This window comes from Hemicordylus capensis, chromosome 8, assembly GCF_027244095.1.
Source record: "Hemicordylus capensis ecotype Gifberg chromosome 8, rHemCap1.1.pri, whole genome shotgun sequence".
Taxonomy (NCBI): domain Eukaryota; kingdom Metazoa; phylum Chordata; class Lepidosauria; order Squamata; family Cordylidae; genus Hemicordylus; species Hemicordylus capensis.
Genome location: NC_069664.1, coordinates 11,221,110 through 11,247,519, shown reverse-complemented (window position 1 = coordinate 11,247,519; position 26,410 = coordinate 11,221,110). Strand labels below are relative to the sequence as shown.

At 49.6% G+C, this 26,410-nt stretch overlaps 1 protein-coding gene across 7 annotated transcripts in view; it reads right to left on the bottom strand.

Annotated features, from left to right (window-relative positions):
- The window catches only part of ANK1 (ankyrin 1), a 223,849-nt gene that overhangs the window by 66,604 nt on the left and 130,835 nt on the right, over window positions 1-26,410 (bottom strand). For 6 of the 7 annotated variants that reach the window (XM_053269374.1, XM_053269378.1, XM_053269375.1 and 3 more), the window contains exons 5-17: window positions 21,506-21,604; window positions 21,198-21,383; window positions 20,248-20,346; window positions 18,914-19,012; window positions 15,466-15,564; window positions 14,539-14,736; window positions 14,355-14,453; window positions 13,640-13,738; window positions 11,658-11,756; window positions 7,892-8,089; window positions 6,434-6,532; window positions 6,246-6,344; window positions 4,179-4,376 (exon numbers count right to left, since the gene is read on the bottom strand). In XM_053269374.1, coding sequence (XP_053125349.1) covers window positions 4,179-4,376; window positions 6,246-6,344; window positions 6,434-6,532; window positions 7,892-8,089; window positions 11,658-11,756; window positions 13,640-13,738; window positions 14,355-14,453; window positions 14,539-14,736; window positions 15,466-15,564; window positions 18,914-19,012; window positions 20,248-20,346; window positions 21,198-21,383; window positions 21,506-21,604 — 1,671 coding nt within the window. Of the gene's footprint in view, window positions 1-4,178; window positions 4,377-6,245; window positions 6,345-6,433; window positions 6,533-7,891; window positions 8,090-11,657; window positions 11,757-13,639; window positions 13,739-14,354; window positions 14,454-14,538; window positions 14,737-15,465; window positions 15,565-18,913; window positions 19,013-20,247; window positions 20,347-21,180; window positions 21,384-21,505; window positions 21,605-26,410 lie in introns of those variants that run through there. The other variant, XM_053269380.1, reaches the window with a different exon arrangement.

Genomic DNA, 26,410 nt, shown 5'->3' with positions numbered 1-26,410 from the left:
AATAAATACTTAGCAGTTCTACAAGAATCTCCTCTAAAGTCTTCTCTAAAGAGCTGCAACAACTAAACTCGCAAACTACTCTGTAATCGGAGTGGGTAGCTTCTTTAGTGCTCTGCTAATTAGCTGGGGGTAAAAATTACACTCCCCCCAAAATTTCACCCTTTCCCTTCCCTTCCCTTACTTTTCTGAAACCAACTGATACCCTGGACTCAAGAGCCTCCAGGACTCCACAGGTTTTAGAAACTTGCAGTGACAACATCTGAGGTTGTTTTTAATTATTTTTTCTTTTGATTTTCAAACTGACATCCTTTGGCATATTTAGCGAGTTCCTCAAGTATGTAGAAGAAGCCACTGTCTCTGTTTTGCATCCAAAACGGAGAGGTGCTCAACCACCTGAGTTCACTAGAAAAGGGAATAGTCTTGCAGACTGACTCAGAGTCCCATCACTCCTAGGGTTGCCATGTCCCCCGGAATTTAGAGTAGCCCCTGGATTTTGGCTCCTCCACCCAGCTGCTAAATTCCACCTGGATTGACACGGCTTTCAAATGCACTGCCCGTTTTGCCCGGATTTTACTCTGGATCTGATCACATGGGAGGGCAGAGGAGATGGGGAAAGTATACAAATCTGCCAGATAAATAAATAAATATAATGCAAATTAGTTGCTGCATCATTTGCATATTATGCAAATTAGGCCAGCCGGCTTTGGGGAGCTTGACTATGGCAACTCTAATCATTCCTCATTTCAGAAACTGAACCTTGGGAGAGGGCTAAGACGGAACCAGTTCAGCTGGCATCATCCCAGGCCCCTCTGCTGCAGCAGTGATACCACCCCACAGCTTCTCAAGAGCTGCCCTCCGGGTTCCACCACAGCTGACAGATGGCTGGTGGGAGTGCTCCTTTGGGGAAAGCATCCTGAGAGCTATTTCAACTCCTGTGGCACACTCCAACCTTGCCACTGTTAGTAAGCAAGGAAGAATGCCCAGGAAGCCTCGTGGGATGGGGGAGGCAGCCATGGATCAATCCAAGCTGTTGCTTCCTTGGTTTATCTCTTTCAAAAAATGAAACAGAGACTCAAGGCCAAGTCAGATGTGAAGGAGGCTGATGTGTGGGTGCTTAAATCTGGATCAGCTGCAATCATGATAGGAAGTGGGGGAGGGATCCTGAAGGTGGTGGTAAGAGGGGCATGCCAATGAGGAGTCCACAACCCACCCACCCCGCACACACACTTGTTGCTTACTTCAAAGAGCCAACCTAACAGATAGCCTCCTCTGCAGATGCATGCTCTGAGCTCACAGGAGCCCTTAATTTATTTCTCATAGCACGCTAGCAATTCCCTTGTGACAGTTTGGGGATTACTAGCAATTCCCTTGTGACAGTTTGGGGATTACTGCGCCACCAGGAGCCCCTGGTGGCGCAGTGGTAAAACTGCAGCCCTGTAACCAGAAGGTTACAAGTTCGATCCTGACCAGGGGCTCAAGGTTGACTCAGCCTTCCATCCTTCCGAGGTCGGTAAAATGAGTACCCAGAATGTTGGGGGGCAATATGCTACATCATTGTAAACCGCTTAGAGAGCTTCGGCTATAGAGCGGTATATAAATGTAAGTGCTATTGCTATTGCTATTGCTACTGGCCTCATTCATTATGTGGCTCTCGCCGAGTGAAAAATCTTCCCATCTGACGAGAATCAGAGGTAGACATGTGTTGGTCATTAAACAACCCAACCATCAAACCCAGTGACACAAAGCTATGAGCAGAGAGCTTTCTGGTGCTCCAGAATTCTTCATCAGGCTGGATGGCATAGCAAAAGAAGGGTGGAGGGGGAAGTTGGACATGGAGGTGGAGCCCAGAGTTTAGTTTAAAAATCTTAAAATGGAGCTAGGCATTTGTAAATGGATTATAAGCCTCGCTAGGTAGGAAACACTATGAGACACTAGATAGCACAATGGTGCCACCTAATGGTGATAGGTGGGAACAGAAACTTCCATGTGGAAGGAAACACACGGTACAGCCCTCTCGGAACTTCCATGTCTCAGAAAAAACTGAATGGTTTTTTAAAAACTTCACCGTGTAACTAGCACATCAGGAAGAAGGTTAAACTAGAACCTTTCTCCTTGACATACTTGCTTTCCACAAGCAGGGTGTTTTCACATGGAGCATTCAGTATGCAGCAAGCCCCATTCTAGGGATGTGTGAATCGATTCGAATCTGGGTGATTCGAGTGATTCGAATTCAAATCGAATCATCCCTTAAAAAGGCAATTCAACTCGAATCCGATTTTTGAAATTGGATTCAAGAGCCATTTGGCAATTCAGGCCCCATGAATGTGATTTGAATTCAAAATGAATTTTTGGAATTTGATTCAAATTCGAAACGAATAGAAAAATGCATTTCATGCACATCTCTACCCCATTCTACTTCCCAGTATGAAGTGAAATGACTCCAGCAGAATATATGAACCATGTGCTTTTGTTTGAGCCCTCACTCTATGGAAGAGCATCTGCTTTGCATGCAGAAGGTCCCCTGTTCACTCCCTGGCAGCATCTCCAGGTAGGGCTGGGAAATACTCCTGCCTAAAACAGGGATGCATATCCCTGCCCCCTAAGCATTTGAGGAGTTCCCCCCTTTTGCTTTACTGAACTCCACCACTGCCAAACATAAAAACCCATATATCCCCCCAAAACGACTTCCCTCTTCTCCACCCCCATCCACTGCAGCAAAAAAATTAAGTGACAAGTTGGTCCTCAAGCTTTTGCTCGTCTGCACCCCTGGAGAGCCACTGCCAGTCAGTGTAGACAGCACTGAGCTAGATGGGCCAAGGGTCTGACTCAGGAGAAGGCAGCTTCCTCTGTTCCTATCTGGGATTCAGATGTATGCGGCCTCTGAACATGGACGCTTCCTTTAGCCCCCACGCTGAAGAGCCATCAAGAGACTTATCCTCCATGAAAGGGGTGGAACAGACAACTTCTCGGTTCATACTGCTTTGCCAAGATATCGGACTTGCTCAGGGGCGTATCTAGGGTGGGGCAAGCAGGGCACGTGCCCCGGGCGCCACTTGAAGGGGGGCGGAATTTCTTAAAAAAAAATTTTTTTTTTTAAAGGCTGCCAAAAATGAAATGGCCACTGCGCATGCTCAAATGGCCTCTATGAGGCCCTAGGCCATACCAGGCCTCACAGAGGCCATTTGAGCATGTGTGGTGGCCATTTTGTTTTCAGCTGCCTTTTAAAATATATATATATATATTAAAAAATGGCCACCGCACATGCTTAAATGGTCCCTGTGAGGCCCTAGAGGCCAGCAGGGGGGAGGGGGAATCTTTGCAGACCCCCCCAGCCTTTAGGAAGCCCCCCAAAGGGGCTACAGGTAATTTTTTAAAAAAAATTAATATAAGTCACTGTACACATATTCAGATATGTGACTTGTATGTGACCTTCAGACTTGTATTTTTCTGCTGATATTATGGTAAAGTTATCTGAAAGATGGGTGTCAGATGTTTGGACAGGGGGCGCAATTTCAATGCTTCCCCTAGGCGCTATTTTCCCTAGATACGCCTCTGGACTTGCTATCCTCCCTGTCAGGGATGTATACGGAACTGGCAGAGGCCGGTTCAAAGGTGGGGGGATACCTTTAAGGGAGGGGGAGGGGCTCTTACCCCACCCGCCAGGTTTCCCCCACCGGCGCTGCTCTTTAAAAGGGTGTGGCAGGGCAGCAGCATACCTCCCTGCTGCCCCGTTCCCTCGTCGGCCCAGAAGTGACAGGAAGTACACCACGCACATCCACACATTGGCGCACACACCTGACATGCACGCAAGCGAGTGTGACATGCACGTGCATGCACCTGATGTGCACAGGCACTTGGGGTACTTCCCGTCACTTCTGGTCCGACGAGGGAATGGGGCGGCAGGGAGGTACGCTGGCACCCCACCAGACCCTTTTAAAGTGCAGCGCCGGTGGGGGGAATGCAGCGGGCAGGATAAGAGCACCCTCCCTCGCCCTTAAAGGTATCCCCCCCACCGGCCTCTTAACCAGCTGAACCGTTGTTTGAACCTGTCCGGAGGCACATCAAAGGACCTCCGAACTGGTTTGTGCACATCCCAACTCCCTGTCTCTGCCCTGAAAGCTAGCAGAAGCCATTTCTGCCACACACACACACACACACACACAGAGAAGACAGCTCACCCTGTTGCCAAAGTTGCCATTTGCTTGCTTGGACAGGAGCAGGACCACCATGTCCGCGTGGCCCTCCTGGGCTGCCAGGTGCAGTGGGGTCACCCCTTGAGTGGACTCGGCGTTGGTGGAAGCCCCGTACTGGAGCAGGCTGCTGGCCACCTCCATCTGGTTCTGCCTGGCGGCAATGTGCAGTGGGGTGTATCCATTCTGCGGGGAGGGGAGGAGAGGGAGAGAGAGGCCACCCGGCCCAGGCAAATCATACCGTCAGAAGGTGCATATGGCTAAGCGCTGTGTGCAGTAAGGCTTGGACAGGTTTCCCCACTCTTTGTCCTGCTTATCTTGTCTACTCGACATATTTGTATACCACCTAAACGTATGTCTCAAGGAGTGTGTGCCAAAACTGAAATTTAAGGACTACACACTTTTTAAAATGCAAGACTAAAACAATACCAACATTTAAGCCATTTTGAAATGTCAGTTTTGTTTTAATTTTTGTCTTTTATTTATTTTTGATTTGATTTATATTCAGCCCCTCCAAAAATGGCTCAGAGCAGTTTACAACAACAACAACAAAAACCCAATTAAAAACATTAAAACCACTTAAAAATTACAAATTAAAATCATGAATCTAATTAAAAGCTTGGGTGAATAAATGTGTCTTCAGTGCCTTTTAAAAAGTTGCCAGAGATGGAGAGGCCCTGGGAATGCATCCCAAAGTCCAGGGGCAGCAAGAGACAGCCGTTCCCGAGTAGCCACCAAACAAGTTGGCAGGAACCGCAGTCGAACCTCTCCAGATGATCTTAACAGGCGGTGGGGATCATGGTGAAGGAGATGTTCTCTTAAATACCCAGGGCCTAAGCTCTTTAGGGCTTTATAGGTAATAACCAGCACCTTGTATTTTACAAAATAGTCACCAAAAACAGGTTCAATGGGTGCATTCTGAGCATTTTTATTTTTACAGGCTTAGTGTAGCTCTTATTTCAACAGGGAGTGCACTCCAAATTAATGAATTGTCCCCTTTGCTAAGCAGGGTCCACCCTGGTTTGCATTTGAATGGGAAATTACATGTGTGAGCCCTGGAAGATATTCTCCTTAGGGATGGGGCCACTCTGGAAAGAGCAGAAGGTTCCAAGTTCCCTCCCTGGCAGCATCTCCAAGATAAGAGCTGAGAGAGATTCCTGCCTGCAATCTTGGAGAAGCCACTGCCAGTCTGTGTAGACAGTACTGACCTAGATGGACCAATGGTCTGACTCAGTATATGGCAGCTTCCTACCTTCCTATGCTGGGAATTGAACCCCGGAGACCAGTCTGGCAGCCACAGGTTGCACCAACTGCAGTTTCCGGACTCCAAACAAAGGCCTAAGGCTGGGAATGATGGAAGTTGTAGTCCCAACAACATCTGGGGAACCAAACTTGAGACTGCCTCTCTTATGGCCCTTCCACATTGGGCAAGGCTTCCTTGGATAGTTCTCTAAGAAGTCTGCTCCATCCACATCAAGCAACTGCAGCTCATGCAAACCCCTTGGCATTATGAGCCAGCGTGGTGTAGTGGTTAGAGTGCTGGACTAGGACCGGGGAGACCCAAGTTCAAATCCCCATTCAGCCATGAGACTTGCTGGGTGACTCTGGGCCAGTCACTTCTCTCTCAGCCTAACCTACTTCACAGGGTTGTTGTGAGGAGAAACCGAAGTATGTAGTACACTGCTCTGGGCTCCTTGGAGGAAGAGCAGGATATAAAATGTAAAAAAAGAAAAAAGAAAAAAGAAAATTATTAATTAGACTGTTAGGAACATAGGAACCCAGATGTACTTCCCAGAGTGGCTTCATCCCCTAAGGGGAATATCGTACAGTGCTCACTCATCAAGTCTCCCATTCATGTGCAGCCAGGGCAGAACCTGCTTAGCTAAGGGGACAAGTCATGCTTGCTACCACAAGACCAGCTCTCCTCCCTTAGACCAGGTCTCCTCCCTTGTTCCCTGCTGGAGGGTCGTGCTGGCTAGAGAGCACCCCAGTTCCTTCCCACACCCTCCTGCCCCCTGCTCTTCCAAATCCCCCCAAAGACCCCCTGCCCCTTACCCAGGCCACGCTATGCGGAGAGGCGCCCTTGGGCAGTAGGATTTTGACAATGTCCAAGTTGTTGTGGTGGACGGCGACGTGGAGCGGGGTGAGGCCATTCTGCAGGGGGGGAGAGAGAGAGAGAGACCGGGAAGGGAGTCAGCAGGTGAGACAAGACCAGCCAGTCCCGGAGAGCCAGAGAGACGCACCTTCCCGGCAGCGTTGGGCTGGGCGTTGTGCTCCAGCAGCACCTCGGCCACGTCCACCTTCCCATATTTGGCAGCCACGTGAAGAGGGGTAAATCCTTTCTGGGGAGAAACAGGGAGCATCAGTGTCCAAACTCAGGGAACGAGAAAGAGAGGAGGGTGAGGGAGCAGTTCTTAGGCTCCCAGCTGTGGGTCCCCAGATGTGGTTGGACTACAACTCCCATCACCCCCGGCCACAACTGCCTTCAGACATCGTGGCTGGGGGGTGATGAGAATTGTAGTCCAACAACATCTGGGCATCCACAGCTGGGAGCCACCAGCTTGGCTCCCCAGAAGTGGCAGGACGACAACACATCTGTAATAAATTGCAGCGTGGGTTGATGGGTGTCACCAATCTACAACATCTGGAGGGCCGCAACCCAAGCAGCCGCCCAGCCGCCCCCTGCCCCCAACACATGGTACCTGGCTTGCCGGAGAGAGCGAGAATGAGAGAGAGAGAGAGAATCTAGAACAGTCTTAGAGCAGTTTCTAAGGCAGGTCTGCTCCGCTTTGGCCCCCCAGCTGTTTTTGGACTACAACTCCCAGAATCCCCAGCCACAATGGCCAATAGCCAGGGATTATGGGAGTTGTAGGCCAACGTCTGCAGGTGGGCCGAAGTTGAGCAGGCCTGGTGTAAGGGCGCACGATACAGCCACCTTGCTGAAGCTCAGCAGGTCTTGGTGTGGTCAGTGCCTGGATGGGAGACCCACGTAAGCCACCTTTGGGGACGGGGGTCATGGCTCATGGGCAGAGAGTCTGCTTTGCATGGAGGCTGCCCCAGCTTCAACCCCTGGCAGCATCTCCGGGTGGGACTCTTGCCCGAAACCCCAGAGAGCAACCGTCAGTCAGTAAACAGTGCTGAGCTAGATGGACCAATGGGTGCAAATCCACTACCTACAGTCCTAGCAGGTATGTCGCTAGATACTTAAAGGTTCTGGGGCCTGGGGCCCTTTTGATAATTAAACTCCATCCTGCCTCCCTCCCCCACCAGTAAGAATAATTACGTATGTTTTTAAAAGTCTCTAATATTATCACACAGCCCCTATGAAGATGGAAGCAACAGAGAACCAGGCGAGGCCAGGAGCTCTCCGCCTTGCTCTGAGCAGGAGCTTCCATTGATGCACTGCCTTCAAGGAGGAGGGGGGGGCGATCCGATTCAGGGCCCTGGGCAAGACACTGGGGGCCTCTGCTCTTTTGGTCCCACTAGGAACCAGGGCACCTCGCAGAATTCAGTTCTCTCCTGACCCTAGACTTCAAGGTCCTTTTAAGACGAGAAATGGGGGGGGGGTGGATTTGAACCCGGGACCTTCTGCACACAAAGCAGGTACTCAGCCATCTACGTATGGCCCTTGTTCCCTCTGCCCTGAAGCAGCTGCCTGTCAGGCAATGATTTCCAAACCGCCCTTGGAAAGGGGCCCCTACCTTGGTCATGACGGTCTGCAAAGCCTCCTTCTCCAGGAGGGCACAGGCGCAGTCCAGGTGGCCCTCGCGTGCGGTGATGTGCAGCGGCGTGTGCCCGGCTGTCGTGGACAGGTTGGGGTCAGCGCCGCTCTCCAGAAGCAGCTCCACCATGGTGCAGTGCCCAAGGCGGGCGGCGCAGTGCAGGGGCGTCTGGTCGTCCTGCAGAGAGGAAGGAAAGGCTCTCTTGGCTCCGATATTTGTGGCAAACCCTCACCTGGAAATGGATCCTGCCTCCTGAACTGCCCCCGAGGAAGCTGCTGGACCAGCCCAAAGAAGACATATGTGGAAAGGCAATCCAGTTTCTAATCAAAGGAAAATGAATTCTGACGCCTGCATTTATTAGGCAAATCTGCATAGATTGCACTTTTCAAAATCTGTTTCTGCTAGTAATGGGAGTGATTCGCACATGGCTTCATGCTTCGGGGTAAATGTGGAGTGAAGTCACTTTGAACTACACTCGCGGCATAAAGGGAAGCAGCCCCTCCCCTCTGCTCTCAGATTTTATTTTGAAACAAGTTCACATGGCATGCTCTGTGTTTTCCTTCTATCCAATGTGGGGGGCGGGGGAGCGAGAGCTTCCTTAAGAGCGATGTCTGCATTTCTAAAGAGAACATCCCTCTCATCATGCTAATGATTCTACGTCAGGGCCTCTCCCTATTTGCTTCGGCATTTTCAGAAAAAGTCGCTTAAAACCAGAATTGTAAAAATCCGGAAATTCCCGATTTGTGTGTGGAGTAGGTCCAAGAATCTCGAAGGGACTTTGGGGTAAGTTTGGCTGGTGTGTGAATGCACACACTCTCCTCTGAAGTAGATTCGGGGTAGAAGCCCTGTGTGTAAATCCTCCTGGGGAGAGGCAAGGAGCTTTGTGGGGCATTAAGTGCAGAGAGGAAGGCTCTTGGAAACTAGGGTCTCCAGATGACCTGATATTCCATGAGCCAGGCTCACATATTTTGGTCAGTGGTACTATCTCAGGAGATGAATGCTCAGAGTCACTTTTGGCAAGGTCTACCCAACAAGAGATGGAAAGAGCAATGGCAGCCTTCTCTGTGTCATCACCGCTTCTTTATTCCTACCCTCACTCAAATGATTGAAGAGGAAGAGAGAAAAGGGCTGTTCTTGTGTGAAGGGGAAGAGAGCTGGTCTTGTGGTAGCAAGCAGGACCTGTCTCCTTAGCTAAACAGGGTCTACCCTGGTTGCATATGAAAGGGAGACTAGAAGTGTGAGCACTGGAAGATCTTCCCCTCAGGAGATGGAGCCGCTCTGGGAAGAGCATCTAGGCTCCAAGTTCCCTCCCTGGCTGCATCTCCAAGATAGGGCTGAGAGAGATTCCTGCCTGCCACCTTGGAGAAGCCGCTGCCAGTCTGTGAAGACAATTCTGAGCTAGATGGACCAGTGGTCTGACTCAGTATATGGCAGCTTCCTATGTTGATTAGGGTAAAACTGCAGTCATTTTTGCACAGAGGAAAAGGCTAGGGTCAGGACTAGGGTAATAATGGACAGACTGATGTACTCTTCCCATGGAGTAATCTTTAGAGGGCTGTCAGGCTCTCGGCACAGCCATCTGCCTTCCACTGCCCAAGGAGGTTGAGGTGGCCTCCAGAGTTTTCAGCCGGGGAAGCTTGAAGGCTTACAGGCAAGGCTTGTTCCAGTCACCAGCCTCCGCCCTAGTGTTGCTACTCCCAAGGCACCGTCAGGTGCCAGGGCTCCTTCCACACCAAGGGCTCCTTCCACACCAAGGGCTCCTTCCACACCAAGCCGCCCTCCTCCTGCACGGGCCCCTCACCACTGGCCAGTCCTCCCTGCTGACAGCAGGGTCAAGGCTCCCAAGATCTCACCTTGAGATCTTGCAAGAGCCACTCCCAATCCTGCGAAGCCACGCTGTCTGTTGGCAGCAATACAGCATCTCCCTGCTGCCCTGGCATCTCCTTGCTGGCATGAACACCTCCAGGTGGTTGTATTGATGTCTTACTTCTTCCCTTGCCCGATAGGGTTCCCCATGCAAGACCCAGGTGGGGAAGCCCCAACATGAAGCTCGCCACGTCTACCTGTGGTGATCGGCTCCACCTCGGGAGTTCCCCTATAAGGACATTTCCTCCCATTTTCATGTCTGTTCCTCCAACAATGTCAAGGGAGTTTGATAGCCGTTTTTGTGTTTTTAAAACTTCTAAAAGCTTTTAAAATACCATTGCAAATGTGGTATTGTGGCGCTGCCGGTCCGACAATCAAAGCATAAGACGTTGAAAGCTGAGGCTTGCAATGCTATCGCCTGTTTTCCATCTCTAGGGGTGCAGACCTCGTCAAAAATCAAAATAAGCTTTCATATCACCCCCCCCCCCCCGTGGTACTGGCCACATATACTAAGAGGGAGTTATTGACTGTCTCTTGCTGCACTGCAGCGCCACTCAGATGGTGGCCAGAGAAGGTACTGCAGTTCCTTCCTCGGCTCAGCCAGAGCAGATGATCTGGGGGATTAAGACAGGGCTGGCTGACTCCATGTAACTGTCGCTTCCATCTAGCAACTTGCTGCTATCAGCACCAAGCTGCCTCGCTTCACCTTGTCTCACCTCTGTGCCTGCCTGCCCCACACAACATGAGCACCAGCCAGGTCTGGAGGCCACAGCTGGTCTCTGAACTCGGCCAAGCCCTAACAGGCACGGAGGCTCCATCCCCGGAAATCCTACTCAGAATCCCCAATTATTTGCCCAGATATTCTCAGGCTCCTCAGCGAAGCCTTAAAGGTGAGAAACTTGTCCTTTGAAAAAAGGACTTTGAGGCTTTTAGAATGCTGAATTCTGCACCCAATGTCAATTCCTGCACTTGTGTAGAATCACAGCATGCATGCATGCCTCTCTGTGAGTAAGAAGATGCATTATTTTTGTCCCTATACTGAGTCAGACCATTGGTCTATCTAGCTCAGTATTGTCTTCACAGACTGGCAGCGACCTCTCCAAGGTTGCAGGCAGGAATCTCTCTCAGCCCTATCTTGAAGATGCTACCAGGGAGGGAACTTGGAACCTAGATGTTCTTCCCAGAGCAGCTCCATCCCCTGAGGGGAATATCTTGCAGTGCTCAAACTTCCATTCATATGCAACCAGGGCAGACCCTGCTTAGCTATGGGGACAAGTCATGCTTGCTACCACAAGACCAGCTCTCCTCTCCCAAAAGAGAGGAGGAGCACCCAGCCAGGGTAGGAAAGCCAAGGTGCACTCCTGATCCGTGGACATGTGAGCCCAAACGTCAAGAAGGAAATGGGGGGTGATCATGTAGGAAGCAGGAGCTGGGTAGGACAGCTTTTCATCCACCCTTGGTAAGGCCACATGTTCCTGACCAAGCTCCCTGACCCACCCCCGTCCCACACAGTCACTCTCCCCTCCTCCTACCTTGCTGTTTGGGTTTACATGACCACTGACTGGCCATGCTGCTCAAGCTAGGCGCTCCTCCTACCCAGAAGGGGATCACGTGAACAAGCCCATTGACATATAATTTACCTCTCCCACTACTACGAACCTCTCCCACCAGAAACTCTGTTCTCAGATTTTTAATTTGTCTTCTTCAAACATGAGGGATAGAGACTTGGTTTTTGCTTTCGAATGGTGGAGAAGAAGGTGATGAGAGCGTTGAATTCCACATACAATGTTCTGGATCAACACAGTTCATCCACACTAACAAGCAAAGCCCACCCAAGAAGACAGGGCTGTGGCTCTTACAAAGGTCAGCAGGTACCCACCTTAGCCTTGGCATTGACTTTGGCCTTGTTCTGGAGGAGGTACTTAGCCACTTCAGTGTGGCCAGCCCGGGCTGCCATGTGCAGAGGCGTCTCCACTTTCTGCATTGTAAAAAAAATAAGGGCGTTCCCAAGAATGTGATTGGTTGAGAAAGATTATATTCTGTGAGCAAAAGGTTCTGTTCTCTCTCTCAGTGGGGCAAAGACTCTTCCACCCAGTGGTGGAAACAAAGGCCCAATCCAATCCAAAGAGAGGGAGAGACAGCATGAAAATCTCCTTCCCATAGAGAATTAGCCCATCGGGATAAAGAACAACTTTAAAACAGATCTCATGGTCATGCCAGGTTTCCAAAACCTGGGTGGTGGCTTTTGGGGGGCGGGCAGGGAGCTATTCATAGATGACGTACTCCATCTGTAGCCTGAATCGGCACAGTCCAGGAAGTGCTGTACCATGTTTCAATGAGTGTGCAATTCAGATCAGAACCTGCCCCCAAAGTTGTGCCAGGCGCTGAGTGGCTCTGAAGTCCCAAGGTACAAATCTGCTCCCCAGTCCAGGTTGCCAACTGTGCCATTTCATATGGAAACGGCAACGGACATATCCAGAGTCCACTCTTGAATATGTCCAAAGACAAAGAGGGGCTTTGCGGCAATTCTGTTGTCCCCTCCTACGTGCCACCAAAATGCGATCAACACAGGTCAAAGGGATTTGTGCCCTGAGGCAAAGGGCCACTTTGGGGGCAAAAAAGGAGCCTGGCGGTAGGGTTGCCATATTCTCGCTTTCCAAATGTGGGGTGCTTAATTTGCATATTATGTAAATTGGCTTGAAAATCATTTCTGAGCAGAATAGCGACTGCATGTTTTGCTCCATAACTCCGCTTCTACAAAGGCTAGAGCTTAGCTTTAAAAAAAAGAAAAGAAAAGAAAAGAAAGCTGAAATCAGGGTGAATCTGGGTGGGCTAAGCAATCTGGGTAAGATGCTTAAAATATGGGTGAAATCTGGAATTTGGGGGGGCATGGCAACTCTATTCAGGGAGGCGGGGAGATTCTGATGTAAGGTGAAAGCATTAACTTTCCCCTTCTTGTACTCTGTGGTCCTGATGAAGACTGGGCCTTTGCAGCTGTTTTTTGTGGAAGAGGGGGCATTTTCTGTTGGAAGGATGAAAGTTTAAAATACATCTCCACAAATGCTACCCTGTGCTGCATTCTAAAGCCAGCTGGGTGCCCAGAGACATAAGAACAGTCCTGCTGGATCAGTCCCAAGGCCCATCTAGTCCAGCATCCTGTTTCACACAGTGGCCCATAGAAGCCTACAGTGGCCTCTGGAACAGAGCCTCTACAGAGCTTTCCAGTGGCCTCTGGAAGCCTACAGGCAGGAGTTGAGGGCACGCCCTCTCTCCTGCTGTTACTCCCCTGCAACTGGGACTCAGAGGCATCCTGCCGTTGATAGACCTCTCCTCCACGAAGTTATTCAAACCCCTCTTCAAGCCATCCAGGTTGTTGGCTGTCACCACATCTTGTGGCAGAGAATTCCACAAGTTGATTATGTGTTGTGTGAAAAAGTACTTCCATTTGTTGGTCCTAGATTTCCTGGCAATCAGTTTCATGGTATGACCCCTGGCTCTAGTGTTATGGGAGAGGGAGAAGAATGTCTCTCTCTCCACTTTCTCCACACCATGCATTATTTTATAGACCTCTATCATGTCTCCCTGCAGTCATCTTTTTTCTAAACTAAATAGCCCCAGGTGTTGTAGCCTTGCCTCATGAGAAAGGTGCTCTAGGCCCCTGATCACCTTGGTTGCCCTCTTCCGGCCACTCCCTTTTACCATTAGGTCCCCAGATGCTGTTGGACTACAACTCCCATTATGATGGGAGTTTTGTGGTCCAACAAGCTGAAGACGCATACTGGGGAACCCTTATGCTAGAACCCAGAATCCACTTCCTCCCCAGCACCCCACCCCCAGCTCTCCTCCCCACTCCTAACTCACCACATTGGAAACATTGGGGGATGCTCCACGCTGTAGCAGAATCTTCACGATGTTTAGGTGCCCCATGAAAGAGGCAACGTGCAGAGGCGTCAGGCCAGACTGTGGGAAGGAGAAAGAGGGATTGGATACCTGGGATTTTCTCAGAGCTGCTGCACAGCCGAAAACGGCCGCCATCCAGGTTTCTGAGAGAACCCTGAGCCCAGGGGTGTTTCCACGCAACCGCCTAATCCAGGGGTTCCCAACTTCAGGTTGCCAGTTACTGTTGGACTACAGCTCCTATCATCCTCTGGCACATAGAAAGATGCTTTTCACCAAACCAGACCCTTGGTCCCTCTAGCTCAGTCTTATCTACCCTGACTGGCAGCATCTCTCCAGGACTGCAGATAGGAGTCTCTCCCAGCCCTACCTAGAGATGCTGCCAGGGATTGAACACCTGGGACCTTTGGCATGCAAAGCAGATGCTCTACCACATTCCGAAGGACATTGTGGTGGGGGTGATAGGAGTTGTAGTCCAACAACATCTGGGAACTCAAGGCTGGGAGCCCCTGGCCTAAATCGATCAATCAATCAAATCAATCAGTTAACAGGATGATTATTAATCAACTCTTTAATCATCTGCCCCAACCAACCAACCAACCAACCATGCATGTGAGCATGATTATGCTGATGAGCTTTGTACGCCCCTCCCGTCTTACGCTCATGGGGCTCTAGCTACCTCAGTGACGGCATCGATGGACGCCCCTGTCTTCAAGAGGAGCTCCATCACCCGGATGTGGTTCTTCTTGCAGGCAATGTGCAGCGGGGTGAAACCATTCTGCAGACCCAGGAGAAAAAGAGCTTCAGCTCTGTGGCACCCCCGCACAGCCATGCCTCCCCATCTCCAACACTGCCCCACTCACCAGCGCCCGGGCATTGGGCTTGGCACTCTTATCCAGAAGGACTTTGGCCACCCGGTGGTGGCCACAGTGGGCAGCCACGTGCAGCGGCGTCAGGTGGTCCAGAGTGATGTCGTCAATGTCGGCGTTGTATTGCAGCAGAAGCCGCACACAGTCCAAGTGGTCCCCTTGAGAAGCCATGTGGATGGGGGACAGGCCGTTCTGCCGGAAGGAAAGGCACAACTTCGGCCCTCCTGCAGATCTGGACTACAACTCCCACCATCCCCCGACTACTAGCCACTAAGGCTGGGGATGATGAGATCTGTAGTTGGATAACAGCTGGAGGACCAAAGTTCTACAGCCCTACTTACTGAATGGAGGTCTTTGACATATTTTTTTTAACACAGCAGAGACACAAGCCCTATTCTGCTCCAACACATGTACACTTTGTGTGCAGCGCATGCACGTCCAAGTCGGTATGCATGTACAGTTATTCACATGTTAAGATGAATGCACATACAGCAGCGTATTTCCTATCTGTACCCTGCATTTGAGGGACCTGTATCCTGGTTCACGTTTAAAATGAATGCACATACACAGTTGTTCACACAAACACACGCACCTGCATACAGACACCTGAACGCACCAAAGGGTAAAGTCTGAACAAGTGTTTCAGAAGAACAGGTCCAGAGACTCTGAGAATGTCAGGTTCCCAGAAACACACACAGAGCCTTTTATTTAGGCTTTATACCCTAGTAGCTAGCATGGGGAAAGAGATGGAGGAGAGGGGACAGCTGGGAGACAAGAGTCACTGCACAGTGCCAGGGGTGGGTGGGATGGGATGGGGCATACAGTAAGTAAGCAGGACAGCCATTTCCTCTACTCTTGTGGGAGGCAATTCCCACCCACCTCCCCACCCTCCACAGTTCTTATTCCTCCACTGGCCTCCACCTTGGTTTTGGCTTGAATGGGAGCACCATGGTCCAGCAAGATTTCGGCAATCCGCACATGCCCGTTCCTGGAAGCACAGTGCAACGGCGTCAGCTCGTCCTGCAGAAATATGGGGCAAAGACAATATGGACGTCAGTGGTGCAAGTGTAATATGGGCCAAAATCTCTCGTGGTGACTGCTGCAGCTTGGACTTGTCTCTCCAACCCTCCTCCTTTAAATGGGTGTGGACCAGTGTTCCCTCTAACAGGGATCCCCAGATGGTGTCGACTACAACTCCCAGAATCCCCAAGCAAAAGCCACTGCAGCTGGGGATTCTGGGAATTGTAGTCATGAACATCTGGGAGTCCCTGTTAGAGGGAACACTGGTGTGGATCCACCTAGTAGTGACTCCTCCCATCTTCGGTTGGGAGGGGGCAATGCTCCCAACTTAAAGGAGACAAGCCAATTTAATTCCAACACACCAGTGCTACCCAACTTTGTCCCTCCTGCAGATGTTGGACTACAACTCCTATCATCCCCCGCTATCGACCACTGTGCCTGGGGATGATGGGAGTTGTAATCCAAAAACAGCTGGAGGGCCAAAGCTGTGCAACCCAGCAACACGAGATAACTGATTCCATCATAGGCGTGTATTTATATCTCTAAGCCAGAGAAAAACCACACTATAGCAGTGCTATAAAAGCACTGGCATTCAAACACCACGGCTAAAATTTATGCCAATACTATATGCCCGAGTGTCTCCAAACAGGCCTGCTTCTCACTCGGGGTGGTGAACCTGTGTCTAGGCCAGGGGTAGGCAACCTTGTCTCTCCAGCTATCGCTAAACCACAACTCCCATCATCACAGAAAACAGCAGCTGGGGGTGATGGGAACTGTAGTTCGGCAACAGGATGGACGACCATACATGAGCACTGTGTATCAACATGCGAGCTGCATTCCCCTTAGGGGATGGGGCCATAGTTCAGTGGAAGAGCATCTGCAGCTCCCCGGTTCCCTCCTGGGCAGCATCTCCAGGGAGTTATTCACACATGCCTTCATGCCGTGGAGTATCTGAATTAATCAATCAGTTAACAGGTTGTTAATTAATTAAACAAGATGTTTAATTTGGGGGATTAAAGGGGCAGTTCACATAGGGTTGGCTCCTCTCCGCAATCCCCAGCAGATCTTTTTTCCTGTGCGTTCCTACCGGCTTGCTCTGGGTTTTTCCTCCAATCAATCACAAGCCACATCACAGAGAGGAGACAGCGAAAGAGCTTTTTTGCTGCTGTTAGTTTGACAGCTATGGAGGAGCGGAAGACTGGCATGAGAAATTGCCAAAAGCTGGATCAAACAGCAGGACGCTTAGCCCTTGCTTTTGGGAGTGACTGCCTTCATCACCTCATGTTCCCCCAGATGATTTAAGAGGCAGCGAAATTTAAAGCAGAAATCAAAGCTTTCTCTCTGTCATGAAGAAAATTGCAGGCTAATGGAATCAGCTCAGACATAAAGGCTCAGGTTACATCCATTCTGCATATCTAAAGCCTTGCTTTATTGAGTTTTGAAAAACTCTGAATTACTGGCATGGCCACTCCACACATCAAGAGAGAAGTGGCAGGGCATAACAGAAGCCTCAGGAGTTGTTGTTTTTTCAAAAGCCACTAAAACTAGAGGTTTCTTTTTTAAGCTGGACATACTGCAGGCTAAGCCAGAATGTGCAACCTCGATTCGGGGGGAAACAGAGTCCTGTTTGTACTGGTCCCTGATATCCCATAGCTACTTTGGGGTAAATGCAGCTAATATGTGGATTGGCCTATTCCATTCCGGAGGAGAATCGAAGTAAAAGTCCTGTGTGTAAAGCCTCCAGGTGGGGCAGGGAGAGGCTCCTGCCTTTTACCTTGGAGAGCTGCTGCCAGTCAGCATGGACAATGCTGAGCAGGACAGACGAAGGGTCCACTTGGTAGAAGGCAGCTTCCTATTTTCCTATGGAAAAGGCATGAATACCAGAAGAGGGCACTCATCACAAACCAATTCTCTCCTGCTACCTTAAGAACATAAGAACAGCCCTATGGAATCAGGCCCAAGGAAGCCCATCTAGTCTAGCATCCTGTTTCACACAGTGGCCCACCAGATGCCGCTGGAAGCCTACAGGCAGGAGTTGAGGGCATACCCTCTCTCCTGCTGTTACTCCCTTGCAACTGGTATTCAGAGACATCCTACTTTTGAGGCTGGAGGTGGCCCTCCAACTAGTAGCTGTTGATAGACCTCTCCTCCATGAAGTTCTCCAAACTCCTCTTAAAGCCATCCAGGTTGTTGGCTTTCACCACATCTTGTGGCAAAGAATTCCACAAGTTGATTATGCATTGTGTGAAAAAGTACTGGTGGGCGAGAATACGGCGGCGGACACATGCGCAGCCTATACTTCCGGTATTTCCAGGCAACAACGGGGGCAGGGGCGGCAGGGAGGAACGCTGCCAGACTGAAAACTTTTTTTAAAAATGGAGCACCGGTGGGGAAAAAGCGGCGGGAGAGGTAAGTGCAAACTCCACCCCGCCACCCTTAAAGAGAGAGCCTCACCCCAACAGGGTCAAACTTCAAACCAGCACGAACCAGTTCGAAGGCCTCTTGCCTGGTCTTCGGACAAGTTCATGCACATCCCTACCTCTGGTTCTAGTATTATGTGAGAGGGAGAAGAATTTCTCTCTCTCCACTTTCTCCACACCATGCATGATTTTATAGACCTCTATCATGTCTCCCTGCAGTTGTCTTTTTTCTAAACTAAATAGCCCCAGGTGTTGTAGCCTTGCCTCATAAGAAAGGTGCTCTAGGCCCTTGATCATCTGGGTTGCCCTCTTCTGCACCTTTTCCAGTTCTACAATGTCCTTTTTTAGATGTGGTGACCAGAATTGTACGCAGTACTCCAGGTGTAGCCGCACCATAGTTTTGTATAATGGCATTATAACATTAGCCGTTTGATTTTCAATCCCCTTCCTAATGATCCCTAGAATGGAATTGGCCTTTTCCACAGCTGCTGCACATTGAGTCGACACTTTCAATAAGCAGTCCACCATGACCCCAAGATCCCTCTCCTGGTCAGTCACCGACAGCTCAGATCCCATCAGTGTTGGGTTTTTTTGACCCTATGTGCATCACTTTGCACTTACCAACACTGAACTGCATTTGCCACTTTGTCGCCCACTCCCCCAGTTTGGAGAGATGCTTTTGGAGCTCCTTGCTGTCATCCCATGCAAGGCCGCCCATTGCCTTGCTGCTCATGGCTGGATGGGTCTCTCGCTAAGGCCACTGCCAGGCTTCTTTCATGTTGCAGCTGCCCTTCTAGCCCCCTCCTCCCAGCTTCTCCCAGGTGTTGGGTTATACCTCCCAGGTGTAAACCAACCTCCCTCCCCTTCCAGGGAGGTTCAAGATGCAAGCCACCGCCCCTGCAGCAGCCCCACCTCAACAGGCTCCTTACCTTGGTGCGGGTCTCAATGTGGGCCCCGCGGTCCAGTAGGAGGCGCACCATGATGATGTTGCCACGGCGGGAGGCGATATGCAGGGGGGTGATGCCATTCTGGAATCAGCCATCAGCCAGGATGGGGAAAAGAGAGGAGGAATAAGTGCCGCCCCAACTTCTAAAAGTCTCTAAAGACCAAGCTTTTAAATTAGACTTGTGGTTTTAAATTGTTGTAAGGTTTTAATTGTGGTTTTAAATTTTGCTGTAAAACGCCCAGAGACAGGCATTTGGGGCAGTGTATTAATAAAATAAAACACACTACCACATAATTTACAACTTAGATTGCTTCTCCTCTGCTTATTGATAAAACCATGGTTAGCCAAACTGGGTGTGATGTGTTTCCTAGCAAGAGAAGCGTTATTAGCCAGGAAAAATAGGTTTCACACATTAGCTCTATAATAGTACTCATCGCTGGCATGGTTTTGATGATGCTGAAACCTGGATAATGCTACATTTTTGTTAATGTCCCCAATCTGGGGCTGTTGGCAATCCTAAACTAGCAGCCCACCAGAACCACTGAGTACTCTGGTAGGGAGGGAGAAGCGAAGGGAGTTGGAGCTCATTCATTATTATGTTATTAATGAAAATAAAGGGTTTGATCTGAGCCATGGGTCCTTCCTATTAGCTCAAAATAAGGGACATATGGCGTCCCATAGACAATTTGGGGCTGAAATAAGGGATGTCCCTGATAAGAAAGGACTATTGACAACCCTACTTAAAGGGCCCTCCCAGCATTGAGAAAGCACAGTGCTGTGCAGAGGTCAGCACAGTGGGAAATAGCTCACACATGGAAGTTTTTTGTTTGTTTGTTTTGTTTTGCCATAGTGGCTCCTGCTTGAAAAACCATGAAGATGACTGCAACAGAGTGATTCATGATATTTACGGATTTATTATAGGAGTTTTACTCTCTCCTTCCATTGCAGAAGGGGAACTCTAGGAGGCTTACAAATCACAATATGAAAATCAAGACAAGGACTGGCCACCCAGAGACGTAAGTTTGGGCGGGGTACAAATTTGATAATTAAAATAAAATAAAGTCATTTCTGAAGCAATTTTTAAAAAGCTACAGCAGAGCCAGACCATAATACCAGAAAGGAGTTTTTTGGAACCAATCAAAAGGCCAGTCAAATGCTGGCTTTAAAAAAACCCCAATAAGTCTTGAAATGGCAACAGAAAAGATTCTGACAGATGGGCCCTCACTTGCAGTCTGAGACTGTGATGGCCACAAGCTGGCTGCCTCCATGAAAATTAGGCCAGTTTCCGAAGGTCTCTTAGAAGGCTTCTGTACCCACCTGGGGTGTGAAGTTGACACTTGCTCCACGGTTCAGCAATAACTGGGCCACGTTGAGGTTCTCGTAGTGAGCGGCAATGTGCAGTGGGGTAAAACCAGTCTGGGGGAGAGAATGGGGGCAGAGTCAATAGAGTAACTCAGCAACAACCAAACAAGCAGCCCTGGAACCTAGACTGACTGGAAGTGTTCAGAACTGGATCAGATCCTCTGCTTGGGTTTTTTCCATAAGTGAGAACCCAGAACAGACACTGCTCTAACTGCCGAGTTCACGTTGGTTTGGCCCACAAACTTCCTGGGTGGGAAACTCCACCTGGGAATGGAGTCCACCACTCTGAGCTCTTGGGAGAGCAGCATTTGGATTCAAATAAAAGCAAAGATCACACTGCCTCTGAATGGAGTGGCTTGGAAAACCTTTTTGTGCTCAAAAGCAGCATATACAGATTTGTAATAATGACAACAACAAACAACAACAAGTATGGACCCGCAACAAAATGCTGCAGTAAATGTGCATGTGTTACCTGAGTGTGCCTGGGCATGTTGAAAGTGTTAGGCACCTTCCTAAAGCAGAAGGGTTTTGAGAGTATTCCTCAGACTTAGAAATGCCCTGCTGTTTTTTGCTCAAGCCCTCCACCCCCAACCCCTTCCATTAGCTCTGCTCACCTAGTTGTCTGTTAACTGCCCTCTGTCTCCATGAACATTCTGCTCCACAGAGTAACACTGGAGCAGTTGCGGGGTGATGGTGGCCTCCTTAGTTCTTTTCCATCAGATTTTTGTGGAACTAATATATCTACTGGTTACCCCGAGTCTGACAGTACCTCCCTCTCACCCACAGATGCTCCAGTGACGCATCTATAAGGATTATAATATTTCCAGCTTTTTCAGAAACAGAGAGAAAGACAGTAGATAAGAAGGATAATAATTCTATAGATCTCACCTGACATAACTGCATACCTTGGAAAGGACGTCAGCATTGGGGTCGTTCTGCAGGAGCACGGCGGCCGTCCGCGTGTCGTCGTTGCGGGCGGCTATGTGCAGTGCCGGGAGGCGCACCTTGCCCTTCGTCCCGTAGTTGATCAGGTGGGCCACGACATTTTCATGGCCCTGCTGCAGGGCCACAGCCAGCGGCGTGAAGCCATCCTACCGGAGATCAAGGAGTGGGGAGGGGAGGAAGGGGCACAGTCAGTGGGCAGGTCCACACCACGGAGTGGCGAGGGAAATGTGCAGCCACGGTGGGGGGAAGAGGAGCAACAGACACTCACTTCTGTGGCCACGTTTTGGTTGGCGCCATTCTCCAGCAGGAACTTCACCACCTCCAGGTGATTCTCTTGTGCTGCCATGTACAGGGGCGTGAAGCCTTTCTGGAGAGACAGAAAACCAGCAGCTTGACTTCCGGCTCTGCACAGTCACAGAGACCACTGCTGCAGTGGATCATTTATTTATTTCAGTACCGCCCTATCCATTTGAAGGCTCTGCGTATTTGGGTACAACAACCCAAAATAAAAACAATCAGCTTGAAACAATTTCAAAACAGTTTAAAACCATTTCAGAACCATTTAAAAACCTTGGAAGGCCAGGCCAAACAAATAGGTTTTCAGGGCTCTCTTAAAAGGCCAACAATGAGCCCAACCTACGAATTTCTGCTGGGAGTGCATTCCACAGCCCAGGAGCAGCTACAGAGAAGGCCTGGCTCCCAGTTGCCACCAGACGTAGTTGCCACCAGGCCTGGCTCCCAGTTGCCACCAGATGTCACCACCAGAGGTGGTAACCAGAGACGGACCTCTCCAGATGACATCAACTTGCGGTGGGGGTCATACAGAAGAAGGTGTTCTCTTAGGTAACCCGGACCTAAGCCATTCAGGGCTTTAAAGGTAATAAAAAGAACTTTGTATTTTGCCCAGAAACATATTGGCAGCCAGTGCAACAGTTTAAGAGCAGGCATAATATGGTCTCTCCGGATTACCCCAGAGACCAATCTGGCTGCCGAAGTTTGGACTAAATGAAGTTCCGAACTACGTACAACGGCAGCCACAAGAGCAGTGCCACCAGAGGATTCAGTGAACTGCTTTGCATGGGGTTTGTTGCTGGGCAGTGGGGAAGAGATGGATTCACTGAAGGCACTTCCCAAAATGGAATGCTTTGTAACCCCTCCGAACTGTAAATAACTGGGCACACTGAAAAACACCTGCAGAATTCATTCATTCATTCATTCAATTTCTATACTGCCCTTCTAAAAATGGCTCAGCTCAGGATGGTTTACACAGAGAAATAACAAACAAATAAACTAACAAATAAGATGGCTCCCTGTCCCCAAAGGGCTCAGAATCTAAAAAGAAACACAAGACACCAGCAACAGTCACTGGAGGTTCTGTGCTGGGGGTGGATAGGGCCAGTTACTCTCCCCCTGCTAAATAAAGAGAGGGTGTCCACTGGGTGGGAGGGGGGATAAAGAAGGAAAATAGGAAGTGGGGAGGAGCTGGCCTACTGGGTGCTTCCCAGATCACACCCTAGAACAGCAGTAAAATGCTTCGGCTTGGCAGGATCGTATTGAAAACGATCCCCAGAATCTCAATCTCCTACCGCAGGAAAATACAGCTATTTTCCTGCAACGGATGTGCAACGTTGTAGCACTAAATCGCAAAGATAAAATCCGAAGGAAGGCATCAGAAATGTGAATGACACCTTGATGTCAGCACACAGACCGTGGGGTCACAACAGCGGAGGTACGCAAGCACACTTTGCAGATCCATAGTGACAGTGTGGTAAGGGTTAATCTGGAAATTGCCCTGGCCGCTAGTGGTGTCTCAGAGGGGCAGATCAGGGTCAGGGGTGTGTGGCCGTGAAGTAAAAAGCTTCCCTCCCTGAACTCTATGAAGAGGTTTGGCAGGTAGATAGGAAGCTGCCTTCTATGGAGTCAGGTCCTCCTTCCACCTAGCCAAGGATGGTCTACTTTGACTGGCAGAGGCTCTCCAAGATTTCAGACGGGTCTCTCCCAGCCCGACCTGAAGATGCCAAGGACGGAGCGACCCTAGGACTTTCTGCATGCTGTTTCAGCAGGGGGGAAAGGGGGTGAGCCATCCTAGCGTAGTGGTTAGAGTGTTGGACTAGGACCGGGAAGAGCCGAGTTCAAATCCCCATTCAGCCATGAAACTTACTGAGTGACTCTGGGCCAGTCAGGTATCTCTCAGCCTAACCTACTTCACAGGGTTGTTGTGAGGATAAAAATAACCACTCTGAGCTTCTCGGAAGAAGAGTGGGATACCAATGTAATAAATAAATAATATATTCTTCTTTTCCCCACTCCCCCGCCCCAAGACAGCAATTAAGTACTGAGTCCTTCAGAACTATGTAACACAGTCAAGGGACAGTTTCAGGGAGGTGGGAAAAGAAAAGAAAAAGCGCTCCCTCCCTCCCTTCCTCTAAAAGCTCCCCTCCCTGCAAGCCCCTAACACTGCAATGAGGTTCTTGTTCCATCCTGGCTGGAGCCCTGAACAGAAGTGCCTGTCTTAGGAATCAGGGACACACTGCGACATTTTGCTGTATAAATATTATGCGTGTCTACACTTCTAGAAGTAAAAATCCAGTTTCTGAGTCCTGGCTCTTGGTCACATTCCAGTGTGACCAAAGGAAACCAGGCTGGTGCTGTGCAGATAAAAACCGGCTTCAGTGGAACACTGCTGTAGAATGAAGGAAAATGCCCTTGAAAATGCACATGAAATGGAACCCTAAGGGGGTATATCATGCCTTGTATCATATTCTGCTGATTTCAATGGGGCTTAAGAACAGAGGAAGCTGCTTTATACTGAGAGACCCTTGATTCATCTAGCTCAGTATTGCCTACACTGACCGGCAGTGGCTCTCTAAGATTACAGGCAGGAGTCTCTCCCAGCCCTACCTGGAGATGCTGCCAGGGAGTGAACCTGGAACCTTCTACACACAAGCATGTAGATGCTTTCCCACTGAACTATGGTTCCACTCCCTTAAGGGGAATATCTTGCAATGCTCGCATGTAGTCTCCCATCCAACTACAAACCAAGACAGACCCTGCTTAGCAAAAGGGACAATCCATGCTTGCTACCACAAGACCAGCTCTCTTCAGAGAGAGGTGAGCTCAGCAAAATGTTTGGGTCGAATGGACCCTAAGTGTGGGGGGAGGAACGCCATTTGGATTTTTCATTTGGGACAGCCAAACCTTGGAGAAACAGACAAACACAGGAAGGATTTAGTTGAAGGAAGGTGCTTGCTAAAGGGAGGAAGGGTTTTGGAAGGGAAGGGAAGTTATCAATGCAATACATTCAAATAAGACGTTTCTGCCTTTTCACTGAATTCCAATTTCCACTCAGAGCCCACTTAAGCACAGAACGATACAGCCATCAACGGAGGAAATGGAAAATGCGATCCTAATGCAAAGTAGGATTGCATCTCTCCCCAGCTGCTGCCTACTCACCTGCTTGGCAAAAGTATAACCAGCTTGTGCAGAAATGCAGCATGTGAGCATTAAGAGCCTACATCCGCGTGGTTTTGTGTGAGTGAAACCCAAGCAGGCTGGGTCTCCTTCCTTTACGAAACCGTCTCGAGAGCACAGATTGCAAACAAAATCACAAAGGATGGGGCGGGGGGCTGCTTGCGGACCTCATCCCAGAATGACTGACAGCGGCCCGTTCTGAAAATAGAGAGCTCCCCCCTCTGGGCCCCCCACAAGCCCATCATTCTGCATGCTGTCCCTGCCTCCATGCTCTCCGACCCTATTTCTCTCTGTCTCCCTGGCTGGTTTGACCTTCAGATACCTGCTTATGTAACCCGAATACCCAGGAGGAGACTGTGACGGAGAGGCTGAGCTGCCTTGCCGCCAGCAGGGGGCTCTTGTGCCAGCCGACGGCCCCCAGGATGGACAGAAGCTGCAAGCGGTCCCCTCCCCTCTGCCTCATGCCCTCCCTGCTCTGCTGCCGGAGGTGATGCAGGGAGAGCCGGCTGGCAGGAAAGCAGAGCGACGCTGGTGGGGATAGCCCGGGAGTGGAGCCATCACATGCAGAGCCCATATACCCTCTGGTTCTGAGCCCGATGCGGCCGAAAGGGACTTGAGGCAGGGTCTCTGTGTTGACTTGAATGTCTCAGTTTCACCCAATTCAAATTGAATGTGGGGTGGAGAGAGAAGGAAGCCCCGTCAGGCTCAGAGCCAAAGGTTATTTACTAACACAACTCTATGGCTTTACTGTAAAGGTAAAGTTGTGCCGTCGAGTCGGTGTCGACTCCTGGCACCCACAGAGCCCTGTGGTTGTCTTTGGTGGAATACAGGAGGGGGTTACCATTGCCTCCTCCCTCACAGCATGAGATGATGCCTTTCAGCATCTTCCTGTATCGCTGCTGCCCGATATACAGTAGGTGCTTCCCACAGTCTGGGGAACATACCAGCGGGGATTCGGACCAGCAGCCTCTTGCTCGCTAGGCAAGTTACTTCCCCACTGCACCATTTGCCTTAAGGATTTACTGTAACTAAGCCTAAATATGTGAAACTAAAATGATCACATATTTTTCTCCTGCCTCCCCTCCCATCACTCCCAACCCTGTGTCAAAATTTAGATTGTAAGCTGCTAAGGATGTTTACATCATATTCTGTAAAACACTATGCATATTGTGTGTGTGTGTCTGTCTGTCTGTCTGTCTAACACTACAAGCTTTAAATAACTAGATTAATCAACAGTTTAGTTTATTAATCTACTGATTATTTAAAGATGGCAGACTATTATTTAAACATAACTAATAACCTTGTTCAGACATTATGAATTTTATTATTTTTAAACTTTTTTATTTTGTGTGCTTTGAGAACTGTTGTTGACAGTGGTATATAAATATTTGTAGAAATAGTAACACTCATATGGCGAATGTGCAGTGTACACAGGTACAGCGATTCACACGTTATGGAGAACACAGGTACAAGAGCACACTTCCTGTCCACACCATGCATTTGAGGGGTCTGTACCCAGGTTCACTTTTAAAATGAATAGCCCTGATAACTTGGCAAAGAGGCACCTTTTAACATGGTGATTCTCTTTTATTTAGCAGGGGGAGAGTAACTGGCCCTACCCACCCCCAGCACAGGACCTCCAGTGACTGTTGCTGGTGTCTGTCTTATGTTTCTTTTTAAATTGTGAGCCCTTTGGGGACAG